The sequence below is a fragment of the Aotus nancymaae genome, unplaced genomic scaffold, assembly GCF_030222135.1.
Source record: "Aotus nancymaae isolate 86718 unplaced genomic scaffold, 86718_ANA_hifiasm-v0.15.2.pri h1tg000059l, whole genome shotgun sequence".
Classification (NCBI taxonomy): Eukaryota; Metazoa; Chordata; class Mammalia; order Primates; family Aotidae; genus Aotus; species Aotus nancymaae.
Window position 1 is genome coordinate 10926401 of NW_026988473.1, and position 27164 is coordinate 10953564.

At 38.7% G+C, this 27164-nt stretch overlaps 2 protein-coding genes across 2 annotated transcripts in view; one reads left to right on the forward strand and one right to left on the reverse strand.

The window, feature by feature from the left end:
* Positions 1-27164, reverse strand: part of LOC105730302 (olfactory receptor 5A1) — a 181425-nt gene that overhangs the window by 16819 nt on the left and 137442 nt on the right. The window lies entirely within an intron of this gene.
* On the forward strand, positions 5082-6056 carry LOC105730311 (olfactory receptor 5A2). The gene has a single exon (XM_012471418.2). It carries the CDS (start codon positions 5082-5084, stop codon positions 6054-6056), a length of 975 nt encoding a protein of 324 aa, XP_012326841.1.

Consider the following 27164-nt stretch of genomic DNA (forward strand, 5'->3'; position numbering starts at 1 on the left):
GTCATTATCACTATGAAATCTATCACTACCCAATCTTATCAACCTTTTCTAATCCTAGAAAAATGTATAGATCATGACTATGAGATTAACCTTTTAAATTCCCCAGATCTTGCCGGGCGCGGTGGCTCAAGCCTGTAATCCCAGCACTTTGGGAGGCCGAGGCGGGTGGATCACGAGGTCAAGAGATCGAGACCATCCTGGTCAACATGGTGAAACCCCGTCTCTACTAATACAAAAAATTAGCTGGGCACGGTGGCGCGTGCCTGTAATCCCAGCTACTCAGGAGGCTGAGGCAGGAGAATTGCCTGAACCCAGGAGGCGGAGATTGCGGTGAGCCGAGATCGCGCCATTGCGCTCCAGCCTGGGTATCAAGAGCGAAACTCCGTCTCAAAAAAAAAAAAAAATAAATAAAAAAAAATAAATTCCCCAGATCTTAACTCAGTATCAGAACTCTTTCATAGTTAGTTGGGGTTTACTCTCCCAGCAGCAGAATTTCCTAGGATAGTTTATCTCCAACCCTAGATAAGAATGTTTCTCTTGACGAAGAACTTCCTTGCCTTTTCATGTTCACAGTTGATTCTTGAAGCCATTTACCTCCTTTTCTTTCAACAATCTTAGTTGCTAAATTTCTTCCCTGAATTAAGCCTATTACCTTGTATGTCAAGAGTCTCAGTAATTATTCCTTCATATAGAGACATTTCTCTCAGTTAATTTTTTTTCCTTTGAGACAGAGGATTGCTAACTTATACATTAACTCCTTTTTTCCAAACTTTATTCCTGAAGAAAACATTTCAAAAAACAGGAAACCAATGTTTTAAAACATTAGACTTTCAGGGCTGGATGAGTTCTTTGAGAGTGAGCCCAATTCACTCAGGCTGGAGGGGTTAATTGACTTGCCCACAGTGACACATCCAGGTAGTGGCATTGCTGGGAGTAACACCCAAAATATTAAAAAGAGAAAAGAAGAGCCCCATCAAGCCCTTCATCCTGTCCCGCCTCGTTAAAAAAAAAAAAAAAAGAAAAGAAAAGAAGTATTTTCATCATAATGCAAATAAGTCACAAGAAAAAGATAGAAAGAAAAGACACATTTTTGGCCATGACCCAAGAAACAGAGTTAATGACATCATTAGTTTACATTTGTTGAGTGATTTCTGTTTGTTAGGCACTGTGCTAACGCTTTCTTATTCACAGTTTATTTAATTATCACAACTCTTTTGAGGTAGGTATTCTTGTTACACTAGTTTTACAAATGAGGGAGTTGACACGTTTAAGAGATTAAACATATTGATAAAAGGGCAGAGCCAGAATTTGAACCCAATTCTCTGAGTTAGAAACCTGTGTTTTTAACCAGTATATTTCAGTATAAGTCTTGGTATGTTTATGTGTGGTTTTCTTCTGATGAAATTTCTCTTAAGCAAAAGGCCCTCTACTAACCCAGCAGGGAATCTTCCTGGACTCAAATCAGGGAAAGCTCAGAGAAGAATGCGTAGGGGGATGGAAAGAGGCTCCCAGGATGAGTGGTTGGCCCCTTTCACCACCACTCCAGGGAACAATTAGTGCTCAGAGATGTTTAGCTCTAATGATTGCTGGGCTTTTTACGTTGGACCCTGGAGTGAGTGGCAGAGGGCAGCCTCTTGGAGAAAGAATGTGGCTACCCCTGCCCATTAAAATAATGAACTCCCACAGGCCATTTATTTGGAAGACTTGTTAACAAAGGAGCAGGGATTCCAGAAGCATGTTTTACTATTTACATGAGGCCAAAGCATAAGAAATTGAAGGAACCAGAAACCAGACCTGGAGCAGTGGGAAATGCAGATGACCTGGTTTGCAAAAGATGTTACGGCAGCAAAGCAACCAGTGTTTCTTCTGTTGTAGCACAAGATTGTAGGACCCTTCTGCCCAATGCAACGCAGTAAGTCCAGCTCATTCCCTCCCACTTCATCCATCCAGCAGCAAATCACAACTATAAATTTACAGCCTATTCTACCTTTTATTTGTAAAAGGGGCAGAGTAACACTGCCACTTCTTGAGTTTATTAGGAGAATTAAATGGGTTTATAGAAATCAAGAATTTAGAACAGTACCTGGCACACAATAAGTACTAAATAAGTGTTTGATTATATTATTATATTATGATTGTTATTATATTATTATTTGTGATTATATCATATATTACATGTTTTGTTATTATAATAATAACAGGCCAAATATAGTAAGTAAGTCATAGGCCAAACACTTCCACCAAACTCTGAGGATAAGTGGTAGAAAACATCTATTTATTCAACAAAATATTTACTGAGTGCCTATGTCTTTCCCAAGCCCTATTCTTGGTACTCATGATGAAACCGCCTTTGCAAAATTATAATTCAGGAAATATGACAGTCAGAGAAATTATACCTAATTGACTCTATCTTGCTTCTAACCGTTAAGCTATCTTTTTCCATTCTTGGGCATAGGCTGAAGTAACTTTGGAAAGAAATTCAGTTTATGATTTGACTCTGAAACAAAATTAATAGCAGCCCTTTCCTGAAGAGACCCTCTTTTTGCCTGGGGACCAGTCTGCCTTTGCAAGACTAACAAATTAGCTGCAAGATCAGAAATTACAGTTTAGGGGTCACGCAGCCTCTGACTCCAAGAGTCTGAACCTTCCCGAATTGCTCCTGGGGATAACATCACTATTGTAAAAGCTAATGTCAGTGTTTGAGATAGTTTGCAGCCCCTGCACTGGATGGATCAGCTGACACCACCCAGACCGGTGAACTGGCTCAACCAGTTCTGCCATCCCACCCAGGAACAGAAGACAGCAAGAAAAACTCACCTGGACCCACTGTGATTCCATCTCCAACTTGACCAATCAGCACTCTCCACTTCCCAAGCCCCTACTCGACAACTTATCTTTAAAAACACTGATCCCTGAATGCTTGGGAAGGCTAATTAGAGTAATAATGAAACGCCAGTCTACCGGCTCTATATGAATTACTCTTTCTCCATTGCAATTCCTCTGTCTTGATAAATGAGCTCTGTCTAGGCAGTGGGCAAGGTGAACTCATTGGAAAGGTACAAGGATAGATTAGTAAACCAAATGGACAAAACTCCCTGCCTGCCTTTGAGTAACCGACATTCTGGCAGGGAAGATTTCACCAAGCTAAGAGATACCAAATTCATCTTTCTTCCTTTTTGATAAGATTAAATAGATTGATGTTTTAGTGAAGAGCAAGCTAGGCTCTTCTTGGTTTTGACTGCTTGACCAGTGACTTGCGAGATTAGAAATTTGTAAAAAACACAAAACTAGGGGCAGTTTTTAATATGACTAATGACAGAGAACCACAGTTACCATTGGGTGCAAACATGCATGGGCAAACAAATTCCATACAAATGGCAAAATACAGCAACGTTAATTTCACCACTGAGTCTTTCTCTGGGCACTTCTGCCTCTTTATACCCATTTGTTATTTCCTAATTTTTTAAAAACAATTTTCTTTTTTTTGAGACAGAGTCTCACTCTGTCATCCAGGCTTGAGTGCAGTGGTGCCATCACAGCTCAGTGAAGCCTAAACCTCCTGGGTTCAAATGATACCCCCACCTCAGCCTCCCAAATAGCTGGGACTAGAGGCATGTGGCACCACACCCCGCTATTTTTTTCTTTTTTTTAGATGGACTCTCGCTCTGTCACCAGGCTGGAGTGCAGTGGTGCGATCTTGGCTCACTGCAAACTCCACCTCCCGGGTTCAAGTGATTCTCCTGCCTCAGCCTCCCAAGTAGTTGGGACTGCCATGCCACCAAGCCCAGGTAATTTTTGTATTTTTAGTAGAGACGGGGTTTTGCCATGTTGCCCAGGTTGGTTTCAAATTCCTAAGCTAAAGCAATTGGGCTGCCTCCACCTCCCAAAGTCCTGGGATCACATGAGTGAGCCACTGCACCCAGCCTGTTTTCTTCATTTTGATCTTACATCAGTGCCAGTCTGTGTTTCTTAACTGCCAGATATATATGGGCTTATCTCTTATCTTCATAGTGATCATCTGATTTGGCCTGATCACATCAAAGTTGTCCCTTGCTTATCACTGTCTTTAAATACTGAATAAACCTTCTCCTCCCTGCTGCTTTTCTTGCCCAGGAAATATTGATTGCTGTTGGTTCTTGACCAGCACGCTCAGCCCATCTCAGTCAGCTTAGGTACTGCTCCCTCTTCCCTTTCATGGAGACATGTTCATATCCCTTCTTTCCTATAATTGCGCTGACTGTGCTAGTCCAAATTTTGATCATTCTATGAATTTTGTGCAATGACTTGTATTAAAACATACATAATTAGAATAAACTTTCTGGTCTTAAGCATGCTGTGTGTGTGTATATATATATGTATGCACAAACATATACATATATACAATTATCCCTGCATACATACATATAACATACATACACAAATATACATATACACACAAATATGTACACACACACACACACACACTTTTTTCCCCACTTAGTTTTACTACCTAGAATAGATTGTTAGACTGTTGCCTGCATTTCCTCCCCCAAAATGGAACATATCAAAAGTTATAGCCCATTGTATTCAGTTCCCTTCTTTTGAGCTATTATACTAAAGATCTATAACACACAAAATGCCTAACTTTATTTTACTTTATTTATTTATACTTTATTTTCAAGTCAGAAAGACTAAAAAAGCCACAGGGAGCCCAAGTTCAAAGCAGCACTTCAAACTCATCTGATTCAACCCTCTCATTTCCCATTTGGGAAAATGAGAATCTGGAGGAGTGACCTTTTCAAAGCCCCAGCAGGTTTATGAATGGAGCTGAAGACAAAACTCAGGCTTCCAACTTCCAGTCAGTTTCTACTTTATTGTTAGATGGATTCTCTTTTGGTCAACAAGCATAGAGCATATGGATTTGTCTAGGCTGACCTCCTCTGAAAAGTCTTGGCCTAGAAGGTGGCTGGGCTTTAACTAGGTGTTGTTTTACTGGGTGCTGACTGTTTGCATGATCTTCCAGGAAATACCAAGTCTTATAATAACAAACAAAATCTAACTAACCACGAGATTCTTCTTTCCTTTACGCAGGAAGCAGGCCTATGGCTGCAGGAAGGAACAACACAATTGTGACAAAATTCATCCTCCTGGGACTTTCAGACCATCCTCAAATGAAGATTTTCCTGTTCGTGTTATTTCTGGGGCTCTACCTCCTGACGTTGGCCTGGAACCTAAGCCTCATCGCCCTCATCAGGATGGACTCTCACCTGCACACACCCATGTACTTCTTCCTCAGTAACCTGTCCTTCCTGGACATCTGCTATGTGTCCTCCACTGCCCCCAAGATGCTCTCTGACATCATCACAGAGCAGAAAACCATTTCCTTTGTTGGCTGTGCCACTCAGTACTTTGTGTTCTGTGGGATGGGGCTGACTGAGTGCTTTCTCCTGGCAGCTATGGCTTATGACCGGTATGCTGCAATCTGCAACCCCTTGCTTTACACAGTCCTCATAACCCATACACTTTGTTTAAAGATGGTGGTTGGTGCCTATGTGGGTGGATTCCTTAGTTCTTTCATTGAAACATACTCTGCCTATCGGCATGATTTCTGTGGGCCCAATATGATCAACCACTTTTTCTGTGACCTCCCTCCAGTTCTGGCTCTGTCCTGCTCTGATACCTTCACCAGCCAGGTGGTGACCTTCATAGTGGGTGTTGTTGTTGGAATAGTGTCTGTGCTAGTGGTCCTCATCTCCTATGGTTACATTGTTGCCGCTGTTCTGAAGATCAGCTCAGCTACAGGTAGGACCAAGGCCTTCAGCACTTGTGCCTCTCACCTAACTGCTGTGACCCTCTTATATGGTTCTGGATTCTTCATGTACATGCGACCCAGTTCTAGCTACTCCCTAAACAGGGACAAGGTGGTGTCCATATTCTATGCCTTGGTGATCCCTGTGGTGAATCCCATCATCTACAGTTTTAGGAACAAAGAGATTAAAAATGCCATGAGGAAAGCCATGGAAAGGAACCCCATGATTTCTCACAGTCGACCATTCATTTTTATGACCTTGGGCTAATGTTTACAGTGAAGCTGTGAGCTGGGTCAATTGTGCAGACATTTATGTAATTTTGAACTAGTTGATCTATAGAAGGAGTTAGTGTGAATTGGGGTTTTTCCCCACTTCCTAAGATTTCACTAATAGTTTGCCTGTTGGCTATTAAAAACAATTTGGCCATTGTTGCTTTGTAAAATGAATAGCATTGTACAGTTTGAAGTTTTAAATGCTCTGTTTAGCAGAAAACTTCACCATGACAAAAAACATCCTGGAATATCAAAACAGAGTTTGTGTGTATAGCAGGAGAATCATTGAAAAAATGTTAGTCTAGCATTTAGTGTGGTGATCTTTAGGGTATCATATGGTATAATGAACTGAAGAGGATGATGCTTTTTCTAAACACAGTTTTCCTTCTTCTGATATTCTCAAATGCTTTCATCAGCGCTCGCGAAAACCACAGGCAGACACTTCCCATGTTTCAGAATCATGGTCGTATGAGCCCCTGAGACTGATGGGAGAGTTTTAATACTCTTTAGCTGCATGAAGGCAGGAATTCTGATTTGGGCCTTGATATAATTTGGATATTTGTCCCCACCCATATCTATCTCATGTCAAACTGGAATCTCCAGTGCTGGAGGTGGGGCCTGGTGGGAGGTGTTTGAATCCTGGGGGATGGATCCCTCATGGCTTGGTGCTATTTTCATGATAGTGAGTTCTTGAGAGAGCTGGTCATTTAAAAGTGTGTAGCACTCCCCCCGTCTCGCCACTCTCTCTTTCCTCTCACTCTGTTTCTCTCTGTCTATCTCTCTCTTGCTCGGGCTTTTGCCGTGTGATGTGCCTGCTCCCCCTTTGCCTTCTCTCATGATTGTAAGCTTCCTGAGGCCTCTCTAGAAGCTAAGCTGATGCCAGTACCATGCTTCCTGTAAAGCCTGAAGAACTGTGAGCCAATTAAACCTCTTTATCAATTACCTAGACTAAGGAATATTTTTATAGCAGTGCAAGAACAGACTAGTATAGGCCTTAATGACTGAACAAACAACTCTTGGCCAATTCAATCGACTACAAAAAGAGGTCACTAAAACAATTTAAATAAAACCAAGGAATTTATTGCTTAAGCCCAAAGTGACAGCTTTCTAACCAACAATTAATGTTTCTTAGGAATCTAAAGGGAAGCATACACTCATTTGGAATGAAAGGTTCTCTATTTTTGCCAGGGTTGTGATAAATTCTAGGAGAGAACTTAGCTAAGGCATTGAAGAAAATGATTTTTCTCCTCTACATTTTCTCAGAACTTGTTATGTGTCCTCGAGCTGGCAGTAAAGAACTGGAATAAATTCATTCAGCTGTGGCCTTTCTTGAGTAGGCCATAAATAAGTGAGTAAATAATATCTGCCTCTGTGTCTTTTAAAATTTTTTTATTATTATACTTTAAGTTCTGGGGTACATGTACAGATCATGCAGGTTTGTTACATAGGTATGTATGTGCCATGGTGGTGGTTTGCTGCATCTTTCGCTTCGTCATCTACATTAGATATTTCTCCTAATGCTATCCCTCCTCAATACCCCCACCCCCTGCTATTCCTCCCCTAAGCCCCCACCCCCTCAGGTTCCAGTGTGTGATATTCCCTTCCCTGTGTCTGTGTGTTCTCATTGTTCAACACCCACTTATGAGTGACGACGTCAAACAGGGACAATCTGACATCCTCTCTTCCTATTCTGTTCTTGTGTCAGTTTGCTGAGAATGATGGTTTCCAGTTTCATCTATATCTCTGCAAAGGACAGGAACTCATCCTTTTTTATGGCTGTATAGTATTCCACAGTGTATATGTGCCACATTTTCTTTATTCAGTCTATCATTGATGGACATTTGGATTGGTTCCAAGTCTTTGCTATTGTGAACAGTGCTGCAATAAACATATGTGTTCATGTGTCTTTATAATGGAATGATTAATAATCCTTTGGGTATATACCCAGTAATGGGATTTCTGGGTCACATGAAATTTCTATTTAACTAATTTACACTCCCAGGAACTGTGCAAAAGTGTTCCTATTTCTCCACATCCTCTCCAGCATCTGTTGTCTTATGATTTTTTATTGATCGCCATTCTAACTGGTGTGAGGTGGTATCTCAATGTGGTTTTGATTTGCATTTCTCTAATGATGAGTGATGATGAGCTTTTTTTCATATGTTTGTTGGCTGCATAAATGTCTTCTTTTAAAAAGCGTCTGTTCATATCCTTTGCCCACTTTTTGATAGGGTTGTTTGTTTTTTCTTGTAAATTTGTTTAAGTTGATTCTAGATAGTAGCCCTTTGTCAAATGGGTAGATTGCAAAATTTTTTTCCCACTCTGATGGTTGCTGGCTCACTCTAGTGATAGTTTCTTTCACTGTGCAGAAGCTCTTAAGTTTAATTAGATCCCATTTATCTATTTTGGCTTTTGTTGCCATTGCTTTTGGTGTTTTAGTCATGAAGTCCTTACCCATGCCTATGTCCTGAATGGTATTGCCTAGGTTTTCTTCTAGAGTTTTTATGGTGTTAGGCATCATGTTTATATCTTTAATCCATCTGGAATTAATTTTTGTATAAGGTGTAAGGAAGGGATCCAGTTCAGCTTTTTGCATATGGCTAGCCAGTTTTCCCAACACCATTTATTAAATATGGAATCCTTTCCCTATCACTTTGTTTTTGTCAGGTTTGTCAAAGATCAGATGGTTGTAGTTGTGTAGCATTCTTTCTGAGGACTCTGTTCTGTTCCATTGGTCTATATATCTGTTTTGGTACTATGCTGTTTTGATTACAGTAGCCTTGTAATATATAGCTTGAAGTCAGGTAGCATGATTCCTCTAGCTTTGTTTTTTTTTTTTTTTTTGCTTAGGATTGTCTTGGCTATGTGGGCTCTTTTTTGGTTCCATATGAAGTTTAAGGTGGTTTTTTCCAGTTCTTTGAGGAAGGTTATTGGTAGCTTGATGGGGGTAGCACTGAATCTAGAAATTACTTTGGGCAGTATGGCCATTTTTACGATATTAATGCTTCCTAACCATGAGCATGGAATGTTTTTCCATCTGTTTGTGTCCTGTCTTATTTCCTTGAGCAGTGGTTTTTAGTTCTTGAAGAGGTCCTTCACATATCTTGTTAGTTGTATTCCTAGGTATTTTATTCTCTTTGTAGCAATTGTGAATGGGAGTTCACTCATAATTTGGCTCTCTGTTTGTCTGTTATTGGTGTATAGGAATGCTTGTGATTTTTGCACACTTATTTTGTATCCTGAGACTTTGCTGAAGTTCCTTATCAGCTTAAGAAGATTTTGGGCTGAGACAATGGGGTCTTCTAAATATACAATCATATCATCTGCAAACAGGGACAATTTGATGTCCTCTCTTTGTATTTGAATACGCTTTATTTCTTTCTCTTGCCTGATGGCCCTAGCCAGAACTTCCAATAATATGTTGAATAGGAGTGGTGAGAGAGGACATCCTTGTCTTGTGCCAGTTTTCAAAGGGAATGCTTCCAGTTTATACCCATTCAGTATGATATTGGCTGTGGGTTTGTCATAAATAGCTCTTATTATTTTGAGATACAATCCATCTATACCTAGTTTATTGAGAGTTTTTAGCATAAAGGGCTGTTAAATTTTGTCAAAGTCCTTCTCTGCATCTATTGAGATAAGCATGTGGTTTTTGTCTTTGGTTCTGTTTATGTGGTGGATTACATTTATAGATTTGCAGATATTGAACCAACCCTGCATCGCTGGGATGAAGCCAACTTGATCGTGATGGATAAGCTTTTTTATGTTTTGTTGGATTCGGTTTGCCAGTATTTTATTGAAGATTTTTGCATCAATGTTCATCATGGATATGAGCCTGAAATTTTATTTCTTAGTTGCGTCTCTGCCAGGTTTTGGTATCAGGATGATGTTGGTCTCATAAAATGAGTTAGGGAGGATTCCCTCTTTTTATGTTGTTTGGAATAGTTTCAGAAGGAATGGTACCAGCTCCTCTTTGTACCTCTGGTAGAATTAGGCTGTGAACTCGCCTGGTCCTGGAATTCTTTTGGTTGGTAGGCTATTAATTGCTGCTTTAACTTGAGACCTTGTTATTGGTCTATTCAGTAATTCAACTTCTTCCTGTTTGAGTCTTGGGAGTGTGTGTCCAGGAATTTATCCCTGCGGCTGTGTCTTTAGGCAAATTTCTTTGACTCTAGATGCCTCAGATCCTCATCATAAAATACAAAGTACAATAGTAATTTACTCTTAGGATTATTGTGAGGAATTAAATGAGTCAGTACATGTAAATACTTAGAATACTGCATTGTGAATAGAAAATGTCCAAGAGGTGCTATTACTATTATTATTATATAATGCTTAATCATTATCCAAATCAAAAAATAGTAGAGATTTCCTTAGTTTGATAAGAAATGTAATCTTTGCAATGGGTTTACTGCAATAGAAAGGATCTGGAGTGACTTTTGCAAAGAAGATTAAGAATATTCATTTTTAAGTCATCAGACCTGAGATTATTAATTTCATCTCTGCCATTTTGTAGGTACATAACCTGATCCACGTTATTTACAAACTCTATTTTCCTCATCTGTGACATAAGGGTAATTTCATGTAGCAACCTGAGGACTAAGCTCTGATTTTTTTTTAAATCTTGCCGAAATTCCTTTCTAAGGAGTCTGGGGCATCATGCCCTGCAAACCATAAATTCTTTTCAGATGGTTTTATTTAACCCTAAATATAGTGACTTATTTTCCAATCTGACTCTGGCATAACAAGGAAGAAAATCAAAATGTTTTACCCTAAAATACATTTCCTTGCCATATCTGGAAATTGCCCTGCAAAGTCTCTTGTGGGAAAAATCCACATTCTATAGAGAATCCCCTTTCCCCTTTGTTTTCCTTCCTTTCTTCCCAGATCCAGGAGATAATCGACTAAGAGCGAGGCATCCTTTTATTAAGTCTGATAAGAAACAATTTACAACCTGCTCTCTCTGTTGTCTGCTATCTGAGAGGTTCCTCTGCACAGTAACACTTGGTCTCTACAGTCTTTTACCATAACGTGAGCATTCCTTTCCATTAATCCCAGGCCTTCAGACAAACTCAACCAATTGTCTGCCAGAAAATGTTTAAATTTACCTATAGCCTGGAAGCCCCCAGTTTGAGTTGTCCCGCCTTTCTGAATGAAACCAATGTACTTCTTAAACGTATTTGATTAATGTCTCGTGCATCCCTAAAATATATAAAACCAAGCTGTACCCCGACCACCTTCGGAACATGTTCTCATGACCTCCTGAGGGCTGTGTCAGGGGCCATGGTCACTCATATTTGGCTCAGAATAAATCTCTTGAAATATTTTACAGAGTTTGACTCTTTTCGTCAATGTACCCCATAAAATTGGTACAACAATTAAGTGAGAATGTGCATAAAGAGGGCTTAGTCCAGTGCCTGGCATATGGTAATACTTAGTACATGTTAACTTATATTATTAGTCAATATTTTTACTAAATTTATATAAATCAAGAAAAATTCAGGGTAATGTGTTAAAAAGAGACCAAAGAAATAGGGTTAGGGTATCCACTCCAACTGAGACATATCTATCTCAGCAAAGAAGCACACCCATACTTATTATCTCTGTGATTTCTCTCAGAAGCAGTTCTTAGGGAATCAGAGTGAGCTCAGCTTCACAGATGTGGCCATTTTGCCAACTCTATCAGCTATCTGGATGCCTCTCCCCATTTTCCTTATAGCGGTTTTTTGTCCTACACCTTTTTTGACCTGTACTCCAACTCACTATCCTTCAGTTTATCAATTTTCAAAATTGTAGTTAATCTTAAGTCCTCCTAATGTCAAAAGTCATTGAAACAACACAACTAACTAATGAAACTGTCTCATAGTTTGGATTTACATGGAGCTATTATCAGTCTTACTCATCTTTAAACGTTTTTGATGAATGGAGATTCTAAATACAAAATCTTCATAAAATTTTTCTTGTTCACCACATATATATCTACCAGTAATGGAAATTTTCTCATTGCACTGAGAAGACATAAAGTACTTTTGCAGTTTGCCCAACTACCAATAAGAATATGCCTTATTAATAGTGATTAATTCTAATGCATAAGATGGAGATTGGTTGTGAGACTTGAATATTTTGGGGTTTACAGTAAGGCACATGTTAAATGTTTCCTAAATACGTATATTTATTATGGGGCATATAATCAGACATACATTAAATGGAATATTTTGGGCCCTAAAGGAATCAGGCATTTTATAGCCATCTGAAGTAGGAGGAGGTAAAACTTTCCTGGGAGGACTAGCTAGCTGGAGATAGAATTCACTTTAGTAAAATTATCATCCAGGGTGTGGCACTCATGTTTGCAACTTCCAAAAATCTTTTCCAGATGGACTGAAGCTAACCAAGCTCAGAATAGCTAGCTGCATATGCCAGAATGACAGATTTAGTTTTTAGTGAAGAACAAAGCTGCCAAGCTTGTACTTGTGCCAGTGGTACAATTCTCCATCTGCCAGGAAGCCATATAGAAAGATAAATTACAATGGAAAGTCTATTTGGAGAGAAGGGGATCACAGCAAAGTGGATAAAGCAGATCAGTTCCTCATACACCCAACTCTAGGTGTATCAGGATACACCAGCTCTGCGGTCCAGACCGGCTGAAGCCCTGGGCAAGGACACTACCAATTTTTCTACCCAAGCATTCCTTTTCCTCTCTTCCAAGATGACTGTCCTCCCTCCTAATCAATATTTATAGATCGATGAACGTATAGCTTTTCCTGCTTTTGGTCTAAGAAATATATATATTTTCTCTAAAACACTTCTGTTACACAGCTTACACACAGAGAGTATGTAGTGAAACCATGGGCTGATTTTATGGTTTAAGTTTTAGTGTTTTGTAGATACCTTGTTGTCCTGTGCACCATCAACATTCACCTCCTTTTTTTCTTTGTAAGTACATATAATTATGCACACTCATGAATTAATGAGTGATGGATTAAAGGAGCTCTGATGAGACACTTAACATTTTTCTAAAGTTGAACAGTCTCCTATTTCTAGTCTGAAACCTTGACAAACCTAGAGCTTGCCTATTCTGTGATCATCCACAGAAATGAGGAATCATTTGCATTTCACTTGCTTGTGTTCAGATAATGAATCTGGATCTCCCTGACATAAAAGCAAGCAGGGGCAACCTGACTATCTTGCATGTAAAGAGATATACTTTGTATACAGGCACATTCTCCCATCAGCTTGATCTGTGACTACCTTCCTGATTTCCTGGTGACTCGTCCTCATGTCTGTAACATTTTCAAATCCATTGAGGAAGATAAGCCAACTGTTTGTGTTGATCTTTGCTGCCTTTATTCCACCCTCTCTCATCTTGTGCTTCTCTCTCCCCTTATGCTGGTCAAGACCTCCTGTATGCAATACTGCTTACAGGCCTGGCCAAGGATGAGAGTTCCCTCTTTCCTGTAAGCAAAGAAATAGCCACACCAGTCTCTTCGTTATTCATGGCTTGGAACTTTCACAAACTAGGTATAGCAGCATCTCTCTTCAGAGTTGCCAGACCAAATGGCTGGCACTATCTAGTTGAAAAGAGTAACCACACACTTTGGGTGGGACCACATTCTATAAATAAACCAGCAGCTGGGACCCAGGGAGACATCATAGAAAAACAGAGAATCCATCTTGTGCCCAAAGCCAAGTTCTTCTGAAATAGAACTATGATGTCAAACTAGACTTAAATGTCAGCATACACAGGAAAAATTGGCAGGCATAAAGTATGATTTTGATATTGTATGATATATGCTTGTTTGTTCTAATAAAATGTCTTTCTTATTCAAAAAGAGGCTGGGTTGCTTTGATCTTAAGAAATTCTTAAGAAGCAAAATTGCTCTGCATGGTTTAGAAGGAGAAAAGTCTGTAAGTCAGACACAACACTGAAACTCATAGCTCATTTCCTAACAACTGAAAGCTGTGTATGTAGCCTGGCAGGGGTTATTTCACCCCTCAACTTGACTCTTAGACTACAAAACCATTAGCAGTGAGACTCCATCTGGGGCTTAGCTGCAGCGGGAGGTGTTCTGGGAGACTCATCAAGAAGATGTGTGTTCTGAGAAGTCCTGCACCAATCCAGTCTTCTTTCTCCACATTTCATGTGCCCTGTGACAGACAGTACTGACAATTGCCTGTGTTGTCTGTACTACATGTATAAATGACATTTTTTTCTTCTTGAAAAGCAGAAGGCAAAGCAGGTATTTCTTCTCCGTTTAACACCTTCAATGTCAGTGGCTTTAGATCTTGGAAGGTTGTGGAATTGTTTTGATGCATGCCATCCCTGGTAGTTTTCCAACAGAAGGTTGGAGATTTGCATGAGATTTTTTGCTTTAGCAAGTTAAACATCTTTTTATTAGGACTTTGGCCTTCTTTATTCATTTGATTTACCTTTTTTTAAAGAATTTTACCTCTTTCTATGTTTTAACATTACAAACTATATGTAATAACATTTCAAAAACAAATAACTTTATCATGTGGTTTTATGTTTCTTTTTTAAAACTTCACATATATTTTATTTTTATTGTTGATTTCATATCTCCCCTTTCAGCTCCTCCTCCACCTTCCACCCCCAAACAGCAGGAATAGCCTGAAGCCTCCCAAGAACTCTCTCCCATTGGGTCCTACCTGGAAAGATTTACCTACTTGGAGAGTCCTTCTTATCACTTTTTTTCCAGTTTTTATTTTAAGTTCCAGGATACATGTGCATGTTTGTTACATAGGTAAACATGTGTGATGGTGGTTTGCTGCACTGATCATCCCATCCCCTAGGTATTAAGCCCAACATCCATTAGTTACTCTTCCTGACGCTCTCCCTCCCCACCCCTGACAGGCCCAGTGTATGTTATTTCCCTCCATGTGTTCATGTGTTCTCATCATTCAGCTGTCATTTGTAAGTGAGAACACGCAGTGTTTGGTTTTCTGTTCCTGCATTAGTTTGTTGAGGATAATGGCTTCCAACTCCAACCAGGTCCTTGTGAAAGACAAGATTTTGTTCCTTTGTATGGCTGACATTTGATTTATTTTTACAATGAGCTGTAACTCACCATTATACTTAAAAAACTATATTATTTTAATTGACAGATCATAATTATATGCATTTATGGGGTACAATGTGATGTTTTGATATGTGTCAACAATGTGGAATGATAAAGTCAAGCTAATTAAAATAATTATTCTTCTCTTTTTTTCCTTCTTTTTGGTATTCGGCATGTGTCCCTAAAGCTGAGTTTGATGATATACTTTCTCTATCCTTGAAAGGCAGCTTTTGTCTTGGAGGAGTTCTTAGTGGAATCAGAGTAGGATGGGAAGAAATCCAACTGTATTAGTCTGCTTCCAAGCTGCTGATAAAGACATATCCAAGATTGGGAAATTTACAAAAGAAAGAGGTTTAATGGACTCACAATTTCACGTGGCTGGGGAAGTCCTCACAATCATGGTGGAAAGTGCAAGGCATGTCTTAACGTGGCAGCAGACAAGAGAAGAATGAGAGCCAAGCAAAAGGGGAAACTTTTTTTTTGTAATCTTCCTGAGAACATTGTGAAGTGTGGATTATCATCCCAGGCGGATGTGTGAGAAGCTGCAGATCAGAGAGGGGAAGTAACCTGCCTGTGCTCACACAGCACTGGAGCCCACTGAGAAGCTGGGCTTCAGATCCCATCCTGGTTCTGTGAGACCCTGAAGCCTGCTCCTTTGGCAAACCCTGCCACTTGCCCTTTTCCCTTTCTCCCTTCCCTTGGTCTGTGTTTGTGGTCAAACAAAATGATTAATTTTTGCTCAAAGTGAAAAAATAACAGAATAGGAAGATACAATTCCATAAAGAACTATACACATCAATGCAATTGCTAGAAAATAGCTGCTGCTATACCCAGCCCCTGGGGTGCTTCTCCCCAGTCTGTCATTTGCAGCAGAACCTGTGATTTCAAAACAAGTTCTGAATCCCTTGAGGAAGCATCAGAGATGAGAAGGATTGAAGGCTTTAGTGCCAGAGATGAGAAGGATTGAAGGCTTCAGTGCCCCCGTCCAGCTTCCCTCAACCCAGCCCCCACCACACTGACAGGTCTGCCCCAGCAGAAAAGTTGAAGTCAAGGGTAGGGAGACCTCAGGGGAAGATGATTCCCCACCCCCTCCACAACCCCCAAAAAAGCCATCAGATCTAGTGACACGTATTCATGACATGGTTGGACTTTCTGACTTGTCCTAAACATCCCTGTTTTTAAACAACCAGTCATTTTTCTTTAGGACAATAATTTACCGTACAAGATTCTTTCTTACATAAAATATCCTTTGTTTATAACCTTCTTTGCATAGCCAGGGGGTATGGCTAATTCCACATGTTCCCAGGCCTTATCTATAATCTAATGGCTCCAAGGTAGGTACTTTAAACAATTTCCAAAATTCAGAGAAGCAATTTATGACCTTAAAGCATTTAGCACACCTAATTCCTTATCTACTTCAGATCAAATGTCTAAAGTTTGAAGACATTTTTATTTTACCAATAGTCTTTAAAACTGTCTTCATTTCCTAAAGATTACTAAGGTCACATGAACTAAAAAGTATTAGTTTTAATTTTTCTGATAAAATATTTAAGTGCTTATTTTTCTTTAAGCCAATTAATTTGAACACTTTTGTGTAAACATTACACATACAACACATACAAATACACAGAAAGATAGAAGAGGATCTTGTAGTTGTAATATTTTTTATTTGCCAGTCTTTAAGTTTCTTAGTTGGATTACTGGCTTCAGGGTGGAGTCCTTGGAGGAACATGGCTAGGAAAACATGTAATTTCTAGGGCTAATAAGGAGGCACAGCTAGAAGGCAAAAACAGGTTCCCAAAATTAAGGGTCTCATTTTTATACCAGTTCCTGGATCCCCCCAAAAAAGAGGGAATCAGCCCATCTCCAATGGGAGGCTTATCTCTCAGTGGGGTATGTGGATATTTCTATATATGTTCTAGGTGATCAAGAGCATGATTCTCTAACCTAAACATGCAAAGAGTTGAGTATCTCCCCCATAACTGCCATTAGACATCACTAAAAGTAAATTTCCTACACATCAAAGTTCTCTCATAATGCAAAGTAATGCCTGACACCCCCAAAAGTAAAGAAAAAAGTCAGATAACATAATGTAAAACCAAACAGAGCCTTAGATTTTGAGAGACATCTATCTGCTTTCAATTCCCAGTGTTCCATGAGGAAAACACAGGTTTTTGTCCCAGAATGAAGCTGTTAGAAATTATCTTAAGTTTTCTTATGTGGGTATCAAGAAGAGCAAGAAGGAAAAATGTAGGAATAATTCAGTCAACTGAGAAGAAAAAAACCCTTTTTCCAGAAAAACAAGATTCAAAAAGAGAAAAAAAATATAAAGGCCTTTTAAGTATGTGTATGGCTTGGATATCTGCCTTTAATTAAGCTGGCTTTTAACCATAGCACTCTTAAAAATAAAAGTCCTTTTACACATTTCTTGTTACCTTACTTTAGCCAGGCCAAATGGCTAATATTTCTGGCTCCTAAACTTTACCATAAGTAACCTCACAGGTGAAAGCAGCAAGCCTCAACAAAGGTTATGACTTAACCATGAATGTATGAGGTATTTTCAAAGAAGTAGTTAGCAGTTTCTACAAGATCTAGACTCTCCAAAGGTGCTCAGGAAAAGTAAAATTTAAGAAGGGATACCAGAAATTTTTCATGGAGATGAAGAGAATCAACAAACGGTAAAGGTCACACAGATGTCAAACCAGAAAGGACTCATTCCCTAAGCCAGGATTGAACCTGGGCTGCCACTGTAAAATGGCAAAGCCTTGGCTGCTAAGCTACAGCCTTGAGTACTTTCCACTGCTTTTCTAGAAGGAGTCTAGAGCAGTTGCTAAGCTACAGCCCTGGGTACTTTCCATTGCTCTTCTAGAAGGAGTCTAGAGAAGCCAATTTTGAGCTTGCCAAGTCTTTTAACTGCTCAATGTAATTTTTAGACCCAACTATGACATAAACCCCCAAATTCCTATTCCCTAGATGGCAGAAATAAAGAGAAAGTGCCACCATGTGGTTATAAGCTCAAGCTCTCAAGGACTTAAAACAAGATGGAGACCTCACTCACTTTTTGTTTGTTTCAGGGAGATGCCACAGTAAAGTTTGTTACTGACCAGTTTGCTGGGCTGTCTTGAACAGTGAGCTTATGGAGTCCTAGACCCGTTTTCCATCCTATGGTATCCCTCTTTATGACAGAACAATGCAGAAAGACAAATTCACACAAAAACAAAGTCATAGCACAAAGTACACCAGATTTGCTACAGCTAAAGATTAGCATCACAAAATATTTTCTTGTTAATTAAAATTTGTAACAGGTAGTGATTTTTACCATTTCCACAATAGGTTTTCACAGAGTGAGAGACAGAGGAAGAAAAGCATTGCCCACAGCAGGGTGGGGTAGATGAAGAGCTCAGGGAAGCCAGAGAAAGACCCACCCATTGCTGCAATACTGAATCAACAGTTTAGGCGGCTACTTGTAGGTTATGAAGGGATCTTTTCCAGCACTCCCATCAGCTCTTAATTTTCCTTCTTTAGAAAGAAAAAGCTTCCCCATGTCCCATGGTCCTGCACATGCCTAATCCTGTCACCTGTAGGTGTCAGCATAGAGTGTAAGGCAGATTTAATTTTTTTGTTAGTTGCCTAAGTTTTTTATTTGCCTTCAAATTTCCAAAAGCCAAATTTTACACCCCTTGTAATGCTGCGATTTGCTACCAGTTTCTTTCTGACCCAGTCAGTTGTAAGAGGCCTCTGACTGGATCCAAGCCAGATAATTTCCAGAGCCAATCCTATCCTGGACTAAGTCTAGTTTCTGTCACAACTTCCAAACCCAGTTTGAATCAGAAATTTTCTCAAAGAAACTTGGAGAGCTTAAAAAACAAATTTGTGGAGCTTTGGAATCCCAGATACAACTTATCACAATATCCAGCTGCTCTGAGAGATTTGTGTCTAGGAGGTAACTCGCTTAGTCACTCAGTGCTTCTGGGGATAGTTAGAAGCTCTACTTCAGATCCCACTTCTGAAACCATCTAATAAAAGAAAACTTTAGCCACATTAAATTTGAAGGAGTTTAATTGAGCACAAATTGGGCAGCCTCTTGAGCCAGAGTAGGCTCAGAGACTTCAGCACAGCCTCATGGTGGAAAAATATTTATGGACAGAAAAAGGAAAGTAATATACAGAAAACAGAAGTGAAGTACAGAAACAGCTGGATTAGTTACAGTTCAGCATTTGCTTTATTTGATCGTGGTTAGAAAAGTTGGCTATATTTGATTGGCCAAAACTCGGTGATTAGCACAAGTGGAGGCTACAGTCTATTTACACTTCCACTTGTTATAGTTCATGATGTACAGAAAAACCTTTTGACCAAACTTAAAATATGCAAGGAGGCAGCTTTAGGCTAAACTTGATTTAACACTCTTCATCTCTGCCCTTGTTGGTATAATCATTCTCCCCTCCCCTTCTTCCTCTCCTACTCTTTTATTCCTTCTAAGCTTGTCCAACCCATGGCCCATGGGCTGCATGCAGATCAGGATGGCTTTGAATGTGGCCCAATTCAAATTCATAAACTTTCTTAAAACATTATGGTTTTTTAGAAATTTTTTTAGCTCATCAGATATTGTTAGTGTAGTTTATGTATGACGCAAGACAATTCTTTTTTCAGTGTGGCTCAGGGAAGCCAAAAGATTGGACATCTCTGTGTGGGATGTTAAACCAAGCTATTGGAGCTACGAGGGAGAAAAATGAACCTGTTTATGTTTCTTCTTCCCTACTCCAAATCACTATAAGGTCTTTTTGAATATGCTCCATCCATGGAGTCCAATGTAAAAATTAAAAAATTGGTCCAGAATAAGAAAGTAAAGAATTGAGAACCCATCTACTGCAGAGACTCTGACTCAGAATAACAGAGTTTGCTTGCTACTTCCTGGTGTTTTTCCCAGACAGAGGTCTCTGATGATTGTTCCTGTGCTAGGGTGACATAGTTATTTTATGGATGACAAGTTTGGAAATGACCTCCAAATCAGTCTCATGATTCTTTCAAGGTGAAAGGAGGGACGCTTGATGGCAAAATTTCTAAAAAAATTAACACCCTCAAGGGAGATCTTGGAGTCTAAGCAAGGGACCAATTAACAGAGTTGGGCTCCCTTCTATCCCCCAGGAGGGAGGTTGTTTACACCTTGCACCTTTTAAAATTGCTCCATCTTTGTTAGTGAATTGTGCTCTCAGATCCTCTCTTAGATATGTTGAAGAAACCTCATAAGCATTTAAGGGCTTCTTCCACAGCTGGATCATTTTTGAAGGAGGATGAGTGAATGAAACATTGCTAGAAATAGTCTATGTGCTCATCTCAGAGTACTGATGGAATGGGATACTCTCAGAAGCTGGAAATCAAAATATCTGTTGGCCATTTCTGAATATCTGGCTATACCACAAAGTAAAAGGAGATGGATCACAAGAGAGGAAACCTTTCTTAGAACTCTTAGGTGAGTCACATAGAGACTCTTCCCTCAGGACTGTCAAGGGGTAGGATCCAGGTAGAATTTCAGATTTACAAATAGCTTGTTGTCAATGTCCTTGAAGTCTCATTAAGTCCTTGAAGTTTCACCAGAAGTCCTCTTTCATGGCATCTCTTTTAGTCTGAGAAACAAATCTACAGAAGAATGATTTAAATATGTAGGCTGTGTCAATACACTTTAGTACAAAGTAGGGGGATAAGGGAGAGGCTATAAAACCTTTGACTCATTTGATTGGTACTAAAAATGAGAGAACATAGACCCACAAGAAGAGTTATGACTATTTTTGAAGGGCCTATACTACCTGATTCATTCCATTTCAAAAGTTAAATTTGAGCAGTCTATAGAGGACTGAGGAAGGTATTATTACTTAATGGAGTGGATCCAATATGGCTCTGATGAAGATGGAAGGTTCTGGAGAAACTTTGTCATTAGTTTGGAGACTCTGGAGAACATTAGTCAAGAATAAATGTAATACTTAGTCTTCTGAGGCCAATCCTGTCCACATTGTTTCTGGTAGAGACAAAGATCTTCAGATTTTATTTTCTAGGCAACAGACATGTTGAACTTTTTCAAAGTCAATTAAGTAAATGTTAGAAATAGCTGTTGATGAAATAGCTCAAAGAAAAGCAGCATGTCAAATAAGCTACTCTTTAATGGTATCTTTCTATTTTTTTCTTTCAATTTGCTAAGTAATGCTAAATGGAGGTAAGCATGGGGAGGAGGAATAAATTATGTGAAGGAATGACATGAGAAAAAAATAAAGAAGCAGAGCAGAGATAAATTTTATCCAAAATAGACTTCATCCAAAACAAAAGAATAAAGCTTTACTGCTTCTAATTACACCTTATTTCTAGTTGCCTCTTATTTATCAAGAGGCAACTAGAAATAAGGTGTAATTAGAAGCAGTAAAATCTAAGGTGGCTGAGAAAAACAATGTGGCAAATCTTTGTAGCGGTGATAATTTCATCTCTCAGGCAACTGTAGACACAAGCTTTGCAGTAGTCACCATCTGAAACCCAATACTTCCCTGTTACTCATTCATACCCGTAAATTTTCCAAAACATTTTAATACCTCATTAGATTTTCTTCCTGAAAGAAGATATATTCTTTTCCAGTTTATCTCACTTCCTTGGCAAGCAGTCAGCATTACCACTTTTCTGTTCATTTCCTGAAACGATATCTATGTAAAGTGATATAGTGATTGTGTTATTGATAGCATGTTCAATTACATTGTCATTGCCCTGTCCATTTGTACAATCACTTCTCTGAAATAGGCTTTGCCATTGTAGAGACCATGAGAAATTCTCACAAAGAATATGCAGGAGATTTCTCTAGTCCCTTAACTTCCTGCCTATATCCAACAGGTGATTACCTGCAGAATTTTATCTCTATCTTTTTCATGCCATAAATCATCTCTTGCTTGCAGTATGCCTCTGTGTACACAATTCTCATCTTACTGGGTTCTAGGCTCCTTATAGGATCTTTCGCCTCATCCAAAGTATAGTGCTTTGCACTCTATGGTGGTTAGAAATAAGATTAATGCATCAATTCTTGCATTCAATCAATCAATGCACTAATGTTTTAGTGAGGCAGTGGATCACAGTCTTTTAAGGTGCTCTGGAGCTAGAGTGCTTGGAGTTGAATCTCAGTTCTGGTTTGTCTGATATGGGGCTATATTTCCATTTTGGACCTGTCACAGTGTCCTTATTTACAAAATGAAAATGACAGGAGCACAGATCTTATGGTGCTTTTGGACAAATTAAAATGAGACAAAGCATAGAAGGATTTATAATAGCACCTGGGATAGTGTATGCCCTCAATAATGGTAGCTGCCTACTGTGCCTTGATTTTAAGGAAAATTTAGCCATATTAGAAACAAAAACATAAGAAAATCAAAGAGCTTGTGGTTTTTAGAAAAAAAGTGATAATGCTGACTGCTTGCCAAAGAAGTAAGACAAACTGGCCAGTGATAAGTTGAAGTTATCAAGACTTTCATAAAAATATTGTTTGTAGACATACTTCTGGGAATACGGTGGGTTATAAATTCACGGAAACTACTAAGAATGCTAGATAAACTCTAAAGCACATTTTTTTTTTCATAGCTCAGCCAGTGAGAAAGAACATAAATTCCTGAAAGTATAAAGATGATAAGAAATCACAAACCTATGAATATAGTAGACTGCAGCCAGCATTTTCCCAGGAGGGATCCACTAAACCCTAAGGCTGAGTTTAATAGGACTGTATAAAGTAGGAGAAAAAGACAGTGAAGGAGGCTGGATAATAGACAACCCTTATGACACTGAAACAGGGGTTCCCAAAGGGTAACATTCTCTGGGGGCAAAATAGAAAAATCTGACCCCACAAAATAAAACAATGATATACATAATTCTCTCAGCCTTAGTTTGGGAGGAAGAGAAAAAGGGTCCCCTGATGATTTTTATCCTCAGACTTCTACTTATTTAGCTATGTAGCCTAAATCTTATGACTATTGTGGTCCTGAGAAAACCCCAAGTCAAAATTATTGCTTACATGGATTCTGGGTTAGTATCATCCCCAAGGTACTGACAGAAGTAATAGAAATCACTTCTGGAGGAACGCATATTATACTTAAACCACAATGCTTCCTGCAGATAAATTTTAAGTAACACAAACTTCTAATTAAAATTCACTGAACACTCAAGGAAATAGCTCATGTCCTGAATGAGAGATAGCAATAACATCAAACTAGGTATTTAAGTTATTTGGTAATAATTTAATAATTATGTTTAATATTTGTAATTAAAGAATGCTACTAAAAGTATGATTAAAGAACAAGAAATAGACTATTTGGGAAAAAATCAAAACGGAAGTTCTAGAAAACAAAACAAAATATTATGATTAAAATTTAAAACCCAATGACTATGTCAAACAACCAATTAACATAATTAATGATAAAATTAATTTATGGAAAGAAACATCTGTAAAAAGAAGACAGAACACAGTAGAGGAATATAAATAATGGAAGTTTTATTGATGTGGAGAATAGGCAAAAAGATCCAACAAACTAAGGTCCCAGAGACATATGATAGAAATACAGAGGCAATTTTCAGAATGCAAATATTGTGTTTAATAAATAGTATACCGGATTTAAGTTTGCTATATTGAATGAGCATAAATTAGAGAAAATTGCATATATATTTATGATTATAAGGAGCAGGTCAGTATGTTCGTAACTACTCAATAAATCTTTGTTCTTCTGACTGTTGATGATGATGATGATGATGATGATGATGATGAAAAAGGTAACAAATACAAGTTTCTGTTCTTTTCCCACAAGATTCTTTCTCTATTCAGTCTTACTGTGGACAGAGCTACTCCTAAGCCTGGGATGCTAAATGTATTGCCTGTCTGCTACGAATCTCCCCTTTCATATTAATGACAAATATCTAAATGTTCTTTTACAATTAAAGACCTTATTTCTTGAAATTTTTTTTTCAGTGCAGTGCAACAGGAAGCCATGACTGATCTGATTTTGGGAAAAGAACTACTTTGAGTGTGCTTCTCTATGAATAGTCTGATGTTTCTATGGAGATCTTTTTCTTTTTGGAACTAGGAGACTGGGAAATGGTTAGGGAGAAGGAAGATATTTTGGATGGCTAATGTTGACAAATACTTGTAGATAATACATGGTTTATTCCATTAATATCACAGCAATGGAAATGTTTTGAGATTTCCACTTCTACCCTTAGACACAACTCCCAGGCTATATTTGACAGCTATTTTCTGCCTTCAAGGACCCTCATGACTTCATTTTTAATGTGAGGATATTTGAATAAACATGTGTTTTGGTTGGGGGATGTTCTAATGATCTAGAAAGAATGACAGCTATAGAATCTTGAAGAGAGCATATAGTGCCTGAGGCAAAAATATTTGATTGGTTAGTTACCATTTGGCTGAAGACTTAGTATTTTGCTTTCCCTAAACTGGCTCCAAAGTGAAAATGAGAAAGGACTCCTCAAAATTCTACCTCAATTCCTAATATGTATGTAATTGCCTAAGCATCTTAAGCCTTTTATGAGTTAGAGTCACTCTGCCTTATAGGAGAAGTCCTTAACCTGGCTACCATGGATAGGCCTGAAGGTGATTGAGAATTCACTTAAACTGTATGCAAAGGTTGTAAGTGGTTGCAGTTTACTGGGTAGTGGATCCAGAGTGTCCAAAAGATTTTTAAAAGCATCACTGACCCAAATAAGATAAAGAATTACTGTCATAAAAAATTTAACTTATAAATATTTCGGATTTGAGAAAAAAATGCAACTGCTAGGAAGGGAATATAATGAATATAACAAATCTTTCAACCTTGTTCTATCTAACTTCTCAGGAGCCTTCCCAGAGTCATTAAGTTGGTTAAGTAATACCCATTTCCAAGCTGCTTCTTAGCCTGTGACTTCCTACCATCTTGCTACATTTTTGTTATATCTTTCCAGGCTTTATGAGAGCCTAAAAGAAGTTACAGAATTGTCAATACTCCCTTATTACAGATTGATTGGATGTTACTTCTCAAGGAGATTTTAAAGAGTACTTCATTCTACATAAGAGGGCCAGGATGATCCAAGTTCTTCTTGAAGCATTCAGTGAATACTGGAGTCATGCTTGAGCAGAGTCATCCTATTTCACCACACAGTTCACCTTTGAAAAATCCAAGGGTAGGGGCACTGACTCCCTGTGCAGTAAAAAATTTACATATGACTGTTGATTCCCACAAAACTTGTATTATAATAGTCTACTGTTGACTGGAAGCCTTACCAATAATATAAATAGTCAACACATTTTTAAATGTTACATGTATTTTATATGGTATTATTATTTTTTTTTGCATTTTAGGTTTTGGGGTACATGTGAAGAACATGCAAGATTGCTGCATAGGTGCACACGTGGCAGTGTGATTTGCTGCCTTCCTCCCCTTCACCTATATGTGGCATTTCTCCCCATGCTATCCCTCCCCAACCTCCCACCCCACGCTGTCCCTCCCCTATTTCACCCCAACAGACCCCAGTGTGTAGTGCTCCCCTCCCTGTGTCCATGTGTTGCCATTGTTCAACACCGGCCTATGAGTGAGAACATGTAGTGTTTGATTTTGTGTTCCTGTGTCAGTTTGCTGAGAATGATGGCTTCCAGGTTTATCCATGTCCCTACAAAGGATGTGAACTCATCATTCTTGATGGCTGCATAATATTCCATGGTGTTTATATGGTATTTTTTACAACAAAGTAAGCTAGAGGAAAATGTTCTTAAGAAAATCATAAGAAAAAGAAAGTATTTACTATTAATTAAGTGGAAATAGATCATCATAATGACCTTAATTTCCATTGTCTTCAGGTTGCAGAGGGGTTTTTAGAAAAACTGGCTTATGTAGGCTGAGGAGGGATTGGTCTTGCTGTCTCAGGGGTAGCAGAAGTAGAAGAGGTGGAGGAAATAGATGGGGAGGCAGGATTGGCAGGCACACTCAGTGTAACTTTATGAAAATACAACATAATTTCTGCCTGACTTTTTTTGCCTTTTAATTTCTCTAAAAATGTTTCTATATGTTGTCAAACCTTACACCATTTGCTTTAGTTTCAATGCTTGTATCATAGAAATGTCCATGTCATGAAAGAAGTCAAAAGCAGTCTTGAGTAATTGGAACCCTTCTGCCCAATTGTCTAACATCAATACGTCTTCTGGCACCGCTTCTTCTATGTCTTCCTCTCCATTATCTGGCACTTGTCTGAAAATACTTATTTCCATCAAGCTGTCTTCTGTTAATTCCTCTGACGTGGTGTTCACTAGCTTTTGAACTTCTCTGAGATCCATGTCTTGAAATCCCCCTCACCATTATTAGATGCTCACAATCTTTCATGATTTTCTTGGTTTGCTCTGTCATAATCCTGTGAAGCCAAGCACAATGGCTGGACAACGTTTTCACAAGCTGGAATGTATTGTTTGGGGCTTAATGGCTTTCACAGCTTTTTCTGTAACAACAATGGCATCTTCGATGGTGTAATTCTTGCAGACTTTCTTAATGTCCTCTCTGTTGGGATTCTTTTCCATAGTGTTGACAATTTACCATGTGTAATGAGACTTATGGGTCATTGTGACCCCCAATCTAGAGGCTAAATTAGAGACATTGTTTCTGAGGGCAAGTAGACCACTTTGATGCCTTTGGTGTTGAACTCATGGGGTTCTGGGTTGTCAGGGACATTGTCTAATATCAAAACATTTTTTTAAAAGGAAGTCCCTTACTGGCAAAGTACTTCCTGACTTCACAAAGCATCCATTCTGGAACTAATCCAGAAAAAGCATTCTCATTATCTACACCTTCTTATTGTACAACTGAAAGACTGGCAGCTGGTATTTATCTTTTCTTTGCAAGCTTTATAGATAAGGGCAGTCCTGATCATAAACTCAACTGCATTTGCACAAAACAAGTTAGTCTATTCTGATGTTGCTTCTCTTCTTTATTAATAAATGTCTTCTGTGGCATTTTTCCCCCAAGAATAGAGTACAT

Coding starts and splice junctions, on each gene's coding strand:
- LOC105730311 (XM_012471418.2), top strand. CDS start 5,082: ATGGCTGCAGGAAGGAACAACACAATTGTGACAAAATTCATCCTCCTG.